Raw genomic sequence first — 15,172 nt, forward strand, 5'->3', positions numbered from 1 at the left:
GCCCATACACACGTAATTCATTGACTTAAATAAAGAGATGGATCAGGGGGAGCACAATCATTATACTTTAATCATCCCATGGAAAGCTTCTAAAGACAAACAACAGAAAGTAATCACTGTCATCTCAAGAAACAATGAGCCAAGCTTAAAGTCTGCTCTCTCACTTGTATCAGGATGATATGTCAATACATACATCACTTTTTAGCTTCACTTTTTAGTTTCCATTTCACATACCTTTCTAGAATGTTTACCTTCAGTACCTGGTGTTGACTACTTAACTGCTTTAGGTTTAGATGCAAGAAGTAAATTATTATGTGTGAAACATAGCATTTATGAATAACTTCCTCTGGTCAAGGGTTATTTCATGTGGGTAGCCGTCCTTACAAATGCAGCAACTGAAGGGATTTGTTTTACACTGACCTTTGTGTGACCTAACACACAAGAAGCATGGATCGTAAGTCTTCACTCTCCATACCTGTTAAGTGAACTGCTGCTTCTCACTTTACACAGAGTCAAGATGGGAGCCTTCAGGCAGCAAACAGCCACTTGTTACCGGTCAGGCGCACTAATACTTCGACCGTCATGTATAATTTCAGTACACATTGTCAGGTCTGCAGTTTTAATGTTTCTGTCCATTGCGCACTATTTATCCTTAGTGTACAGTAGGAGAAATTTTTTTGTGCATGTCTGTCAATGGAGAAAACAGCGACTATATTTGACATAATGTGTCACATTCTGGTGTGTAAAGTAGGCTAGAACTGTGAGATTGTTTCATATCTGACCTTGCAAACACATTAGGAAAAGGCTGAACACTCTAATGAAATATGTTGATCATAAAAAATGGATTTTGATACCACAAGGGGAGAAAAGGTAAGTATCTGTAATATAATAATTCACATTAATCTTCAGCAAGGTATTTATCATATAAACATGTCTAACAGATATATGGAGTTCTTTCTGTGCTAAATTTTGTTCTTTGAGCCACCACAATTTTTCAGGGATAAAGTATAGTACATTGTTGCTGGAGATCACCAGTATTGATGAAACAGTAGCCTGCGAAATTATTTTAAATAGTTTTTGCTGCACTCAATCTGCAGTGTCTAATTGAGCCACAATCTGTATATTTAATGCCACCACACTGCAACACATCAAAATTTCATGCCACGAATGTGAAAAAATTTAAGTACAACACAACATTAGATATCTTCCACACTCTCAGAGTAGACATTGGAAGGTTGAATAAGTTTTCAAATCATTCAATAAGACAACTTGCTATTAAAACACTTTTCCAATAGTAAGTGTCTCCTAGCAAAAAGACAAATTACATTGGTAGACAAACCAAATGCCTTGATCTGCAATAGGCATAGGCTAAGAACATCAAACATCCTTTTTTCCCAAAAATTTAGCATTCTTAGTGAGTAAAAAATTTATGCCCACCACATCTACTTCTTCTATGCAAAACATTTTATGAGTCATTTTTCAGCAAAACAAAGACAGGCAGCAGTTCAGCTACCACGAGCAGTATTTCAGCTGTAAGCACCAAAGGAGGACTACAGGATGTGTCTCACTGCACTCAGATGAAACGACCTTACTCATGAAAAGGGCCTTTATTGTGCAAACAGCTGTTTCAGGCATTTGTTACTTCATTTTTAAAAACTGAAAATATGAAATCTAAAGCTTACTTCCCACTTTGCTTTTAAATCAAAGGTGAAGGAAAGTTCTACCTGTAAAGGTAAATATAACAAAATATTAAACATTTTGCTAGTAACATCTGAACGTACAACCATACGTCTTTCATAAACTTTTATTAAAATTCACACATGAAATGTGGTTTTAGGTGTAAATCCTTAAAGGTATTGACCAGTAAATGTGAAGTGACAGAAAAACAAAACAGAAGTTTAAATCACAAGCCTTTATACTCTAAGCACACAGCTTTGAAATTTCTGAAAGACGGTTGCATTTTGACATATTTGAACCATATTGAGCAGCAGAGCCAGAACAAAGAGTAACTGCATGGAATAAGAGTTAAATTTCCATGAAACAGTGGTGATTCAGTATGTGAGTTTTTCTCAATTACTAGTATTTGGAGCAGTCCTCCACGTAATCTTGTCCTCAAACAACTGAAAAGCCAATTTCTTTAAAAGTCTTTTGTCAGAATCATATATACACACCACAATAAAGGACACAGACAACAACTTTCTGTGAAAGAAACAAATATGCTGATCCTTTTAATATTCTTACAAAATTATACTAAAAAGAAAAAAAAATATATAATTGAACTGTCCAGTCTCTCAGTCTTAGTAACACTTGCTGTAATCAACAACATTCACTTTCTTTCACAATATTAATTAAATTTGCACTTTGAGAAGTCCATTTCTGGATGCTGTTCCATAAACCTGGAAAGACAAAAACAAATTAATTCATCCATAGGTAATACTGCATTATAAAAATAATAAAAATAGTGACACACAATAAAGTAACACATATGTACCTATGATATTATGAAAAGGATGGACTGTTACTGATCACATAGAGGAGACATCGAATAACAGACAAACCTTTCTGTGACTCATGTCTCCTCTGTATGGTGAGTAGCAATCTATCCTTTTTCATAATATTGTTGTTATTCCATCCTGGTCTTTCCACTGTTTGATATTTGTACCTAGGGATGTATAGCTGAAGCAGGGCAGATAAACATGTAGGACATATGACTACACTCACTAAAAAGAGCCACATGAGGCAGCTCCACCTCAAACATTTTGATTACTTTTCAGTTTATCTGCACTGCCTCAGCAGTTACAGTTTGGGCAAATTATCTTGGCTTATTTATTATCAACATATAATGTTAATCAGGTCTTGATGAAAACATAATAAAATACAGTATAATATTAAAAAGGAAAAACACTTCCCATACAGCATAGATATATGCATGTACTGTAGTAGTATAATGATGATTTAAGTTTTGCAACAGTTTCATCTGATGATTTTTCCACAACATATGTATGTAACAACTGGTATTCTGCACACAAATAACTAGGTCAGCTATTATTTCTGTTAATTATATATGTGACCATTCATTACCTACACATGTCGAAATACCCAGTGCTATTACATTTAAAAGTGTTACCACTCTCTCTACAAAACATGTCCTGTTTCTAAATGGGCACTTCATTTATAGGTGTATACAGACATTTAGCACGTGGCACTACTCCACTTAAAGAGTACTGTAACATATACTATTACTACCTTAGCTCGTTACTTTTCAGGTGTAAACATGGAGGTTCTGCCACCCTGGCAATATTATCTGCTAGCCTTGCCAGATGATACATAGACAGCCATATATGTCAAAAACAAGTCTGTCAGTTTTCACAGTGTGTCAACACTGCTTCACTTGTTTAGTTGAAATAAAAGCAAAACATAATAATGTATGGTGCTAAATGAACCTCAAATAATGTTACAGGCAACAGTGTAATACCATAAAATTTTTCTTCTATTTGTAACATTATATATGGATGTGGTAACTAACACTCTTTTTCATAAAATACTGGTTCAAAGACTTACTCGACATTTTCTCATGTTGCCTTGAATGGCTACAGCCTTTGAAATAATAATAATAATAATAATAATAATATCAGCAATAGCAGGGAGATCTGAAATACCTTCTGATTTGGGATAGAAAACCTAACAAATATCTACAAGAAGTTAGTTAACTTATGTTATTACACAGTACTTTGACAGCTTGTTTCATGCTTAAATAATGCTTCCCAAATTGTTTTCTACAGGATTCAAAGGCGAGCAAACTGCAACAACATAACTGTAACAGAATTATTAATTGTGGAATGTATTTGGAAGATTAAAAATAAGTCATGAATATGTGAATTGCTCATAAGATTTGCACTTATCAAATAATTTCACATTTGCTAATTACTCTCCTCTTTGCGGAAATTTAACGCTTGTAATAAAACCACAGTTAAAAAATTGAAGATATTATATTTTACTGTATCTGAGTTGCTGATGTGTTATATTGCACTGCTTATATTATTTCAGTTACGCACTGAAAACATCGAGGACGATTTAACTTTGGTCCATTATCACACTTCGAAGAAAGTTACACAAAAGCAAGCAAACTAATCTATAGTTTAAATTTTCAATAATGCAAGACCACTGGAACTTTAGGACAGATAACAGAATGGGGGGAACACACACACACACACACACACACACACACACACACACACACACACACACACACACACAGAGTAGAAACAAAGCAATGTATTCTCACTTCAAAAGAGACAACAGTATTGACTGATCTCATGACAAGCAGAAATTAAATGTTGTAGCAATTTCTATACACCTGGTACAATGTCAGGCACATCTACACATGGTAAGACATAGTCCCACAAACTTTTGTAAAACCACTAAGCTGGTGGGAACTACGCTTCCCAAAGTTCACAAAAGACATGTTAATATTGTAGTAAGTATACTTCCCATGTTTCATGGGGGAAATACTTTGGTGGAAAGCAAATTTCCCAAGGGCCTTAACAACAACATTATGTGGTTGTATGTATACTTCCCACAGCCTTAAAAGCTGTATTTAACAACAAACAAAACCTGCAGCTGGTCAGCAGACTGTCACTAGCTGCCAGAAGCACACGGAAGTGGTATGATGTATTCCCATAAATGCATAACGAAATACTGTTACTGGAAATTACATTTCCCACAGCCCATGAAAGGGTTAGTGTCTAGTAGGCACAATGTCGTTACAATGATCAATGCTCTGATTGGAAAAGAATGAGATACAAATTAGTTGTAACCTTACTGAAAGAAATATTTCAGCATTTGTGATAACTGGTTGAGCATTTGATCCTCAATCCTTCAAATTTGAGTTCAACCACCCAGGTACAAAAAGTGTACAGGTGTCTACTTTCTAACTGTGCAGAACTCTGATGCTGAAAAATAAACAAAATAAAGTATATCAGAATGTATAGACAACAGTGTCCTTTCCATCCATATACTTTTCAGAGGAACTGCACCAGCATTGCCTTGGGTGATATAGAGCAACCACGGTAAAACCTAAATTAGGGGGACCGGATAGTGATTTGAACTCTGCTGCTTCCAAATGTAAGTTGAGTATCTTACTCATTGCACCACATCTCCTTTAACATCGATAAACAAATAGGAGATTAATCATTTGAGAAATCTTCAATGTAAGACTCATTATCAAATGAATGAACTTACTTCTTAATTACATCTTGTTTCTTCTGTTCGTCTGATGTTGGAAGGCCCATTTCTCGTTGTCGCTGATCATACATCATTTTCTCTACAAGTCCACGTGTCTCTCCATCTAAATCAGACAACTTGGATGGTTCTGGATTGATTTTACGTGTAGATATTTCTGGGTCTGTCAGTACTAGTCTGCTCCACCATTCCATTTTGTTCACTTTTTCAAGACTAAGAAACAGTGTTCGTCCATCCTCTAGCACCCATGTTGATTCTTCTATTTTTATTTCTGAATGTAAATCTCCATCTATAATCGGAGGCTGGCCACGGATTCCACACACCAGGTGCTTCTTTGTTATGCTCACCACCAGATCTCGTGGGCGTAGAGGATTTGGAGTATTCAGAGGTACACGTAACTGCAGATTAACAGAACAATGAACTTTTGTAATATCCACAGCAACAACAAAGTAACAACTGACATAGCTAGTAATTTGCATAAAAAATAACATGTTCTTTAAAGAATTATGATTTTTTCACAAGAAGCCTATTTGGTGCACTCATACTCACAAATGTCTTATAATTTATTCTTCTAGTGTTTGATAAATGAGATTTTTAAAAAACGAAGAATGTTTCACTGAACTTGCAATAATGATCTGTGCAACTTTCAAATCCCCAAGAGGAAAAACCTGAGCAAAAACCATTAAAATCACAAATCCCAATGCTTGTTGGTTACTTCTGAATATCAATAAGAACTGAAAAGCTACTGCAATATGGATTGGGGAAGGGGGGGGGGGGGGGGGGCAGAAATTTAGATACAAGAAATTATATGTAAAAGCAAACATTTGCAACTGATACCACATAATCCATTGAGTATGAATATGTGAAATACTGTTTATGTTTTTTGGGTCAAGAACACAGTGCCTATTTTGACAAGGCAAGCATACACTCAACAGGTCACTCATCTTTCACAAAACTGCACAACATACTTAGATGTAAGAGATACTGCTCTAGTATGATGTGCTTCAAGTGTTTCAGAGCAAAGACTGTTCAAATTTTTTGAACCTGTTGAATTCCATAAGATAGTACCAGGTGATGAGCAGCAGCATTAGTACAGCAAATCGGAGCAGCATACTAGAATCTTGTTTGTACTGCATTTGAGTCACATTATTTTCTTTCTTTTTGACCCTCTTATCTTCCACCAAAACATTGTATCACTACAATAAATGACTTTTCTTCGGACAGGAAAATGCAGCAGCAGCAGCAGCAGCAGCAGCAGCAGCAAGAGTAGTAGTTGTTGCACAGTGATGGCAAGATATAATAAGATGTCATGATGAAATAAACATTTATTTATTGATACATTCATGCAAATCTTGCAAGAACACTATACATTACTTAAAACAGTTACAGCCAACCTTGATCCAATATGTGCATACACAGTATACACCTAAACAACAATGAACTGTGTCAAAATGAATATTTACTTAATGGTACACCCATGTACATACAGAGTACACATCTCAAAGCGTATGACTTCACTGTAATATGCACATGAAAGTGTTAAACAATAAATGATCTTTACTTTGAGAGTCCTTAATACAGGGAACACTTTCAATTATTTATTGCACAAGAAGCAAACATTGTACAGATATAGATATGTCTTGTTGAAGAGAAACCTTGAAAGTTTTTTTCATGTATACCGCCACAGCGTAGCTTGGCAATTTGCCGATAGTCAGCACTAGTCGCAAACATGGTGAGTTCATGTGCGTAGCGAGCTTTCTGTGAGATGGAGTTCGACAAAAACAAGTGTGCCACAGCTGGTCAACGGATGTTTAGAACCAAGTATGCTAAGAAGTCACCAACAAGGAAGGCCATTTACCACTGGCACATCAAATTCATTATGACGGATTGCTTGTGCTCAGTAGCGGACGTCCCAGTGTGAGAGAAGTGAATGCAGAGCACAGGCATGTTGTAGCAATGGCTGATGTCTCAAATGCAATCGGACTCTCCTTTCATCTTTCAGCAGGATGGGGCTCCACCTCATTTTCATTGTGAAGTTCGTGGGTACCTGACCACAGAACTGCCATATCAATGGATCAGCCATGTTACAGAGGGGACAGCTGTTTCAGGAAATGGCCTCCCCGATCATTTGATCTCACTCAGTGTGACTTTTTTCTGTGGAGACACATTAAAGATCTGGTGTATGTACCGCCTCTATCACGTGATATAGAAGAGTTCCGGGAGATAATAACAGAAAGTGACTGCTACAGTCTACGATGCCATGCTGGGACGGGTATGGCAAGAATTCGATTACAGTGTTGACGTCTGCCGAGTCACTCATGGTTCACATATCAAATGTTTTTTCTACAAACACCTTTCAGAGTTTCTGTTCAAACTGCAATATGTATGACATCTGTACAATGTTTAGTTCTTGTGCAATAAATAACAAAGTGTTCCTGGACTTTATGTACACAGTGTATTACCTAGACTACCTTGGCATGGATAATGGATGGACCACAACGATTATCATTATTCCTCTTGCTTCTTTCCAAAGAAATATGTTTCGTTATAGTGACAAGTATTTGATTGAAGATGAAAGGGATGAAAATAAATAAATAAAAAATGATCTGATGAATGATCAGCCATCAGACTTCTAGTGTGCTACTTAATCATGTTACGTTAAAACCACTGCTCAATGACTGGAACTCTTATATGGCACAGTCTAAGAAAACTTTCAACTCTGATTTCTCGAAAATGCTTAAGAATTATATCATACTCTAGCTGTATTTTTATATCCGAGTATGTGCTACAACTGTGCAAAAGATGACCCTAATTGATGATCTGTTGGGTGTATACTTACCTTGGGATTCACTGTACTGACAGAAAAAAAGGTTACTAACATAGTAAAATACATAAAATGATACAAAAATGTTTACAAAACATGTAACTTCAAAAATGGAAATGATTAAGTAGTTACACCTACTCAGGGACAAAGCTGCATATTTCCTCTAAATAATTTAGAGGCAAGCTGCGAAGATTAACAGAAATTTAACTAACACATGATGACAACAATTGTTGTCACCCAAATTAGAGGACAACTGCATAGCGAAATTATGGCTTGCCTCCCACATGTTAACAGTGTATGCTCTTCTAAGGTATAGTATGCATCTAGCTGCATGCCACAAGCAGCGCATACTGGTGGGCTTACTCACTGGACAATAAACCCATGTGTCAGCAGACAGCGTCAACTCAAGAGGTGTGTTAGTAGCTTTTGTGTAGCTGAAAGTAGCTAGGCCAATGTAAGCCACCCATTCTCTCACTGATACATGACCTGAATTGTTTCTTCCTGTCCATCCTCAGAGCACCCTAGACATAACACAAAATTACCCACATGGCCACGGCCAAAATCCAAGCAACCATAGCAATGAGTGGTGTGCAAGACCAATCACACTATGAATTCTTCCATAGATTTTTTTAAAAACCTTTATTGGTGGGCTCAGATTAATTCTGTGCAATGTTACACATATGCTAACAGTCTAAATAAGGGTCAATAGCCTCACTTTGAGCTCTGCGGCAGTGTTAATATTATTACTACATGACACCACTAATCAATGCCTTGTAGCAATTCAATTGCTTTCGAAAGACTCTCAGATTCAACCAACGGATTGGGACACACAAACCCCAGTCACTACACTGTCCCAAACTGCTATTCAGTCTCTTCTGCCAATAATCTCCCCCATAAACTAAAATAGGATAACAGCCCAAAAAGGTGATGTCACACTTCAAATTTCCACTGGGGGAAAAAAAGACAATGAAATCATCTTCTGATAAACTACGCCAAGTCTGCATCATTCATGAAACACACCGTCAAGCTAGTTAACAGCTGTAATTTCTGATATGTGGTGTCTTCCTATGGAATAAGTGTACACACACTGAATAGCACCGCCCATCTTATACATAGGAAAATGATTATACTGGTTCCTATGCCTGCACTCAGGTACATATCAGTGAACTCTTTAGAAACACACCTTACAACACTACCTCTGCAACAGAGAATACATGACTCGTATGTGCCCATGAGGACTGTCAACTGACTCTAAAGACTGCCTCACAAAATTATCTTTACATTCAAGTATTTGGCCAATCAGCTGTAAGTGCATATTACAGGCACTTTACTAAACAGTTCCCCTCAGGGGCACAATTCTCCTACATATGTCACCATGAGAGTGCAATGCCAATCATGAACCTGAAGTACTGCCCTGAAAGGAAGCATCATACTACAATGATAAGACATACCCAGAAGGCCCATTCACAGAGTTGTTGAACACTATTTTATTTCCAAGTAATGCCAAAAGCCTCTTCAGAAAAAAATATTCCTATCTAAAGTTGCAAACACGAAACGGCCTCTTGTATTGCTGCCTCAGGGAGTATTATATTGTTGAGTGCAGGATACTGGTGGGAATCACACTGAAGGCGACAGAATTTCTGGTTTCTACAAGCCAAACTAACTGTCCTCTTGAAGTGCACAAGCTTCCTATTTTAGATGTTATGCGCTTCCATTTTATGTTTATTTTGTGAACTAAGACATTTCGACTGTGTAGCTATTTTCAAGCAAACTGTTCACCCATCAACTACATATATTTTGTGGGTTATAGTTGTACAATTTCACGGACAGTTTGAGGTTAGCAACATCATCAAGACAGGAAACTACTTTCTTTCAAGAAGTTTACCACAGCCTTTGAATATGTCTGCTTGTGTCTGTATGTGTGTGGATGGATGTGTGTGTGTGTGTGTGTGTGTGTGTGTGTGTGTGTGTGTGTGTGTGTGTGTGTGTGTGTGTCTTACACCCTTCTTAATACGAGCACTTCGTTCTTGATCGTCCACTCTTATTATTCCCTCTTGGTTGTTGTACATATTGTATATGACCCGTCTCTCCCTATAGCTTACCCCTACTTTTTTCAGAACCTCGAACAACTTGCACCATTTTATATTGTCTAACGCTTTTTCCAGGTCGACAAATCCTATGAAAGTGTCTTGATTTTTCTTTAGCCTTGCTTCATTATTAGCCGTAACGTCAGAATTGCCTCTCTCGTCCCTTTACTTTTCCTAAAGCCAAACTGATCGTCACCTAGCGCATCCTCAATTTTCTTTTTCATTCTTCTGTATATTATTCTTGTAAGCAGCTTCGATGCATGAGCTGTTAAGCTGATTATGCGATAATTCTCGCACTTGTCAGCTCTTGCAGTCTTCGGAATTGTGTGGATGATGCTTTTCCGAAAGTCAGATGGTATATCGCCAGATATGTATGGAACTGAAATATGGACGATAAACAATTAAGACAGAAAGAGAATAGAAGTTTTTGAAATGTGGTGCTTCAAAAGAATGCTGAAGATTAGATGGGTAGATCATATAGCTAATGAGGAGGCACTAAACAGGATTGCGGAGAAAAGAAATTTGTGGTACAAATTGGCTAAAAGAAGGGGTTGATTGATAGGACACATTCTGAGACGTCTAAGGATCACAAATTCAGTATTGGTCAGTTGGTTGGTTTAAAGGAGGGGGGGAAGGGACCAAACTGCAAGGTCATCGGTCCCTTGCTCCTGGTAAAATAATTACAGATGGGAAAGAAGAAAAGAAAAGAGACATACAGCACAATAACAGTAGATTGGAAGAGCCAGACAAAGGACAGGACAACCAACACTACTATGGACAAAACAAGAAGATAAAACCGCAGAGAGTAGCAATATAAAGGTAAAAGGGATAAGAACAAGAGTGCAGATGACCATTGCTGGCTGACCACAAGACTAAAAAGGAAAAGTCAGCCACTCTGCAACACAATAAAACATCCAGCCTTAAAGCATTAGAATGGAGAACACAAAGGGACAAAGGACATGTGCGAAAATTTATACAGATTGTATAAAAAGTAAAACTAAATTAGCCGATGAGGCATTGTCAGCTACAATTAATGGCAACGAGACTGGTAACTGAAGAGTTTGTCGCAGGGCAGCCAAAGGGGGACAGATCACCAAAATATGAGCCACTGTCAGCCGAGCGCCACACCGACACTAAGGTGGGTCATCATGGCGCATGAGGTAGCCATGTGTCATCCAAGCGTGACCAATGAGGAGCCGACAGGGAACCACAGAGACCCTGCAACAGGCCCACGTGGAGATCTTCCACACATTTGCAGACTCCTTAATAGCACGCAGTTTGTTGCGCATACTGAGGTTATGCCATTCCGTCTCCCAATGCCGCAAAACCTTGCAGCATAGTGCTCAACACAGGCCAGTTGCAGAGAAGCTGATCTCCATAAGTGGTTTCCGCGTAGCCTGTTTGGCCAGCCTGTTGGCATGTTCATTGCCTGGGATTCCAATGTGACCTGGGGTCCAGACAAACAACTGAATGACTGGCGCGTTCCAGAGCATAGATGGACTCCTGGATGGTCACTACCAAAAGTAGATGAGGGTAGCACTGGTCAATACCTTGTAGGCTGCTCGGAGTCAGTACACCGAAGAAACAACTGCCCAGGGCTTCAGCGGATGTGCTCAAGAGCACTAGGTATAGCCACCAGCTCGGCAGTGAAAACACTGCATCCACTGAGCAAGGAATGCTGCTCAATATGTCCTCCATGGACATACGTGAAGCCGACGTGATCATCAGCCATCGAGCCATCGATGTAAACCACTTCATGGCCTTGGTAAATGTCAAGAATGGAGAGGAAGTGGCAGCAGAGAGCCATGGGGTTAACTGAGTCCTTAGGGCCATGTGAAAGGTCCAGGCAAAGCCGCAGCCTACGTGTACACCATGGAGGTGTACATGAATGGACCTCAAGTATAGGTGGTAAAGGCAACGACTCCAGTTCAGAAAGAAGGGATCGGACACGAACTGCAATTGGAAGCCCTGACCAGGGCCGCCGATGCGGGAGATGAACAGCAGTGGGTGTGAAAAAGAGATGGTAATTTCGAAGTGCAGGAGAACTACAAACGTGCGCAACGTAACTGGGCATCAGTTGTGCACACTTAACCCGCAATGGAGGGACTCCGGCCTCCACCAGGACACTGGTCACCAGACTCGTCCTAAAAGCTCCTGTCGCTAGGCAAGCGCCACAGTGGTGCACTGTGTCAAGTAAACACATTGTGGGCACAGCCTAACCATAAGCCAGACTCCCACAGCCAAGATGGGATTGAGCAAAGGCTCTGTAGAGCTGCAGCGCAGAGTGATCTGTACCCCAGTTGGTGTTGCTCAGGCAGCAGAGGGCATTGAGGCACTTCCGCTTAAGCTGACGAAGGTGAGGAAGCCAAGTCAATCGGTCATCGAAAACCAGTCCTAAGAGTCGATATGTCTCCACTACAGTGAGTGGATCGTCATTACAGTAAAATTCTGGTTCTGAATGAATGGTATGATGCCAACAGAAGTGCGTAACACACGACTTTGCGGCTGAAAACTGGAAACCATGGGTTAGAGCCCATGACTGCGCCTTGTGGATGGCTACCTGTAGGCACTGCTCAGCAACACCAGTTACTGGTGGAGCAGTATGAAATGCAGAAGTTGTTGGCATACAGAAAAGGTGAGATGGACGGCCCTACAGCTGCTGCTAGACCATTAATGGGTACTGAAAATAAAGATACACTTAATATAGAGCCCTGCAGAACCCCATTCTCCTGGATGTGGGGGGAATTATGTAGGCACCAATTTGGACACGGAAAGTACGAAGCGACAGGAAATTTTGGATAAAATTCAGGAATGGGCCTCTGAGACCCCACTCGTATAATGTGGCAAGGATATAATGTGGCCAGGTCATGTCATACACTTTTCATAAATCAGAAAAGATGGCAACCAGATGTTGGTGTATGGAAAAGGCTGTTTGGATGACAAACTCGAGGGACACAAGATTAGCAATGGTAGAACGACCCTGGCGGAAGCTGTCCTGACATGTAGCCAGTAGGCCACGTGACTCCAGCACCCGACCCAACCCAACTGCTGACACACCATACGGTCCAGCAGCTTACAAAGAACATTGATGAGGCTGATGAGCCAATAGCTATCCACATCAAGCGGGTTTTTACCAGGTTTGAGCATCGGAATGATGGTGCTCTCCTGCCATTGCGAAGGAAAGGCACCATCACACCAAATCCAGTTGAAAATAACGAGGAGATGTCGCTTGTAGTCAGATGAGAGATGTTTAATCATCTGACTGTGGATCCAGTCTGGCCTAGGAGCAGTGTCGGGGCAATGTACAAGTGCACTGAGGAGCTCCCACTCTGTAAATGGGGCATCACAGGAGTCACTGTATTGTGTTGTAAACGAGAGGACTTTCCCTTCCAGCTGCCATTTGAGAATGTGAAAGGCCGGTGTGTGTGTGTGTGTGTGTGTGTGTGTGTGTGTGTGTGTGTGTGTGTGTGAGGGGGGGGGGGGGCGGGGGGTGTAGTTCTCCGACGAAGAGGCTCGTGCATACTGCTCAACAAAGTGCTCAGTGATAGCGATTGAAACGGTAGATAACACGCCATTCATGTTAGCACTGGGAACACCTGTTGTGGTCTGGTACCCTTGTCCAGGCTTGGGTAGGTGACATATGGCACCCAATGGTCAAGACGTATCTCTCCCAACATTCCTGCTTCCGTCATCTGATGAGTTGGCAAATGCGGGTATGGAGCCGTTTAAATGCCATGAGGTGCTACAGGGAAGGGTGCTGCTTATGACGCTGTAGAGCTTGCTGACACTCCTTAAATGCTTCAGCGACTTCCGGCGACCACCAAGGGACTGCCTTTCACCGGGAGCACCTAAAGAGCGAGGGATTACTTTTTCTGCTGCAGAAAGGATTGTTGTGGTCACCTGCTCAACCATCACATTGATGTTCTCATGTGGGGGAGATTCAACAGTGACAGCAGAGGTGAAACTTTCCCAGTCCACCTTGTTTACAGCCCAACTGGGCAGGTGTACGTGTGCCTGATGCTGGAGCAGTGACAGGGAGATGGGGAAGTGGTCACTACCACACAGGTCGTCATGTGCTCTCCAGTGGATAGATTGGAGAAGTCCTAGGCTGCAAATTGATAAATCAATGGCCGAGTTACTACTGTGAGCCACACTGTAATGTGTGGTGGCTCCAGTATTTAAGAGGCCAAGGTTGAACTGAGACAGTAATGTTTCGACATTTCTGCCTTGGCCAGTAAGCACGGTGCCACCCCACTAAGGGTTATGGGCATTAAAATCTCCCAAAAGTAGGAAAGGTTTAGGAAGTTGGTCAATCAGTGCAGCTAAGACATTCAGGGGCACTGCACCATCTGGAGGAAGATATACATTGCTGACAGTTATTTCATGAGTTGTCCTTATTCTGAACAAGAGCTTCAAGAGGGGTTTGAAGGACCACATTTTCACTACAGACCGAGTTTAGGACATAAACGCAAACTCCACCTCACACTCGATTATAGTCACTAAGTTTCCTGTAACATCCCTTATAGCCGCGGAGGGCAGTGGTCCAGATTGCCGGGAACCAGGTTTCCTGGAGGGCAATGCAGAAAGCAGGTGTAAAGCCTAACAGTTGCTGTAGCTCAGCCAGGCGGTGGAAAAAACTGCCGCAATTCCACTGGAGGATGATATCATGAGACTGGGCAGTTTACACCTCAGGGTCACCTGCTGCCACTGACTTATTGCCTGAGCAGTCTATATCCATTGTGTCTGAGGGTCGGGCAAGATCTAGGTCCTCAGCGGACGTCAGAATCTCCACCTCATCCACAGACGTAGAGCTTGTAGGTAGAAGTGGTGTAGGTGCCACCACAATTCCCTTGATCTCGGGGATCTTCGTTTTGGATTTCTCTCACTGCTCTTTGAGTGCCCCTGGCTGGGACGACTTAACTGATTCAGTCTCCAGGACTGAGGATGAGCATGAAGCCCTACGACCAGCTGCTTTTGGGCTCTTCAGCCACTGGCAGGTGTCATCTTGCCCATTAGCAGA

At 40.7% G+C, this 15,172-nt stretch overlaps 1 protein-coding gene across 1 annotated transcript in view; it reads right to left on the reverse strand.

Annotated features, from left to right (window-relative positions):
* Positions 1-1,897: 1,897 nt before the first annotated feature.
* LOC126419022 (nuclear migration protein nudC) overlaps positions 1,898-15,172 on the reverse strand; it is a 57,589-nt gene continuing 44,314 nt past the window's right edge. Inside the window, exons 5-6 of the mRNA XM_050086078.1 lie at positions 5,242-5,639; positions 1,898-2,396 (exon numbers count right to left, since the gene is read on the reverse strand). Of these exons, the coding sequence (XP_049942035.1) occupies positions 2,345-2,396; positions 5,242-5,639 (450 nt within the window). The 3' untranslated portion in view covers positions 1,898-2,344. The remainder of the gene's footprint in view (positions 2,397-5,241; positions 5,640-15,172) is intronic.

The sequence above is a fragment of the Schistocerca serialis genome, chromosome 9, assembly GCF_023864345.2.
Source record: "Schistocerca serialis cubense isolate TAMUIC-IGC-003099 chromosome 9, iqSchSeri2.2, whole genome shotgun sequence".
Classification (NCBI taxonomy): Eukaryota; Metazoa; Arthropoda; class Insecta; order Orthoptera; family Acrididae; genus Schistocerca; species Schistocerca serialis.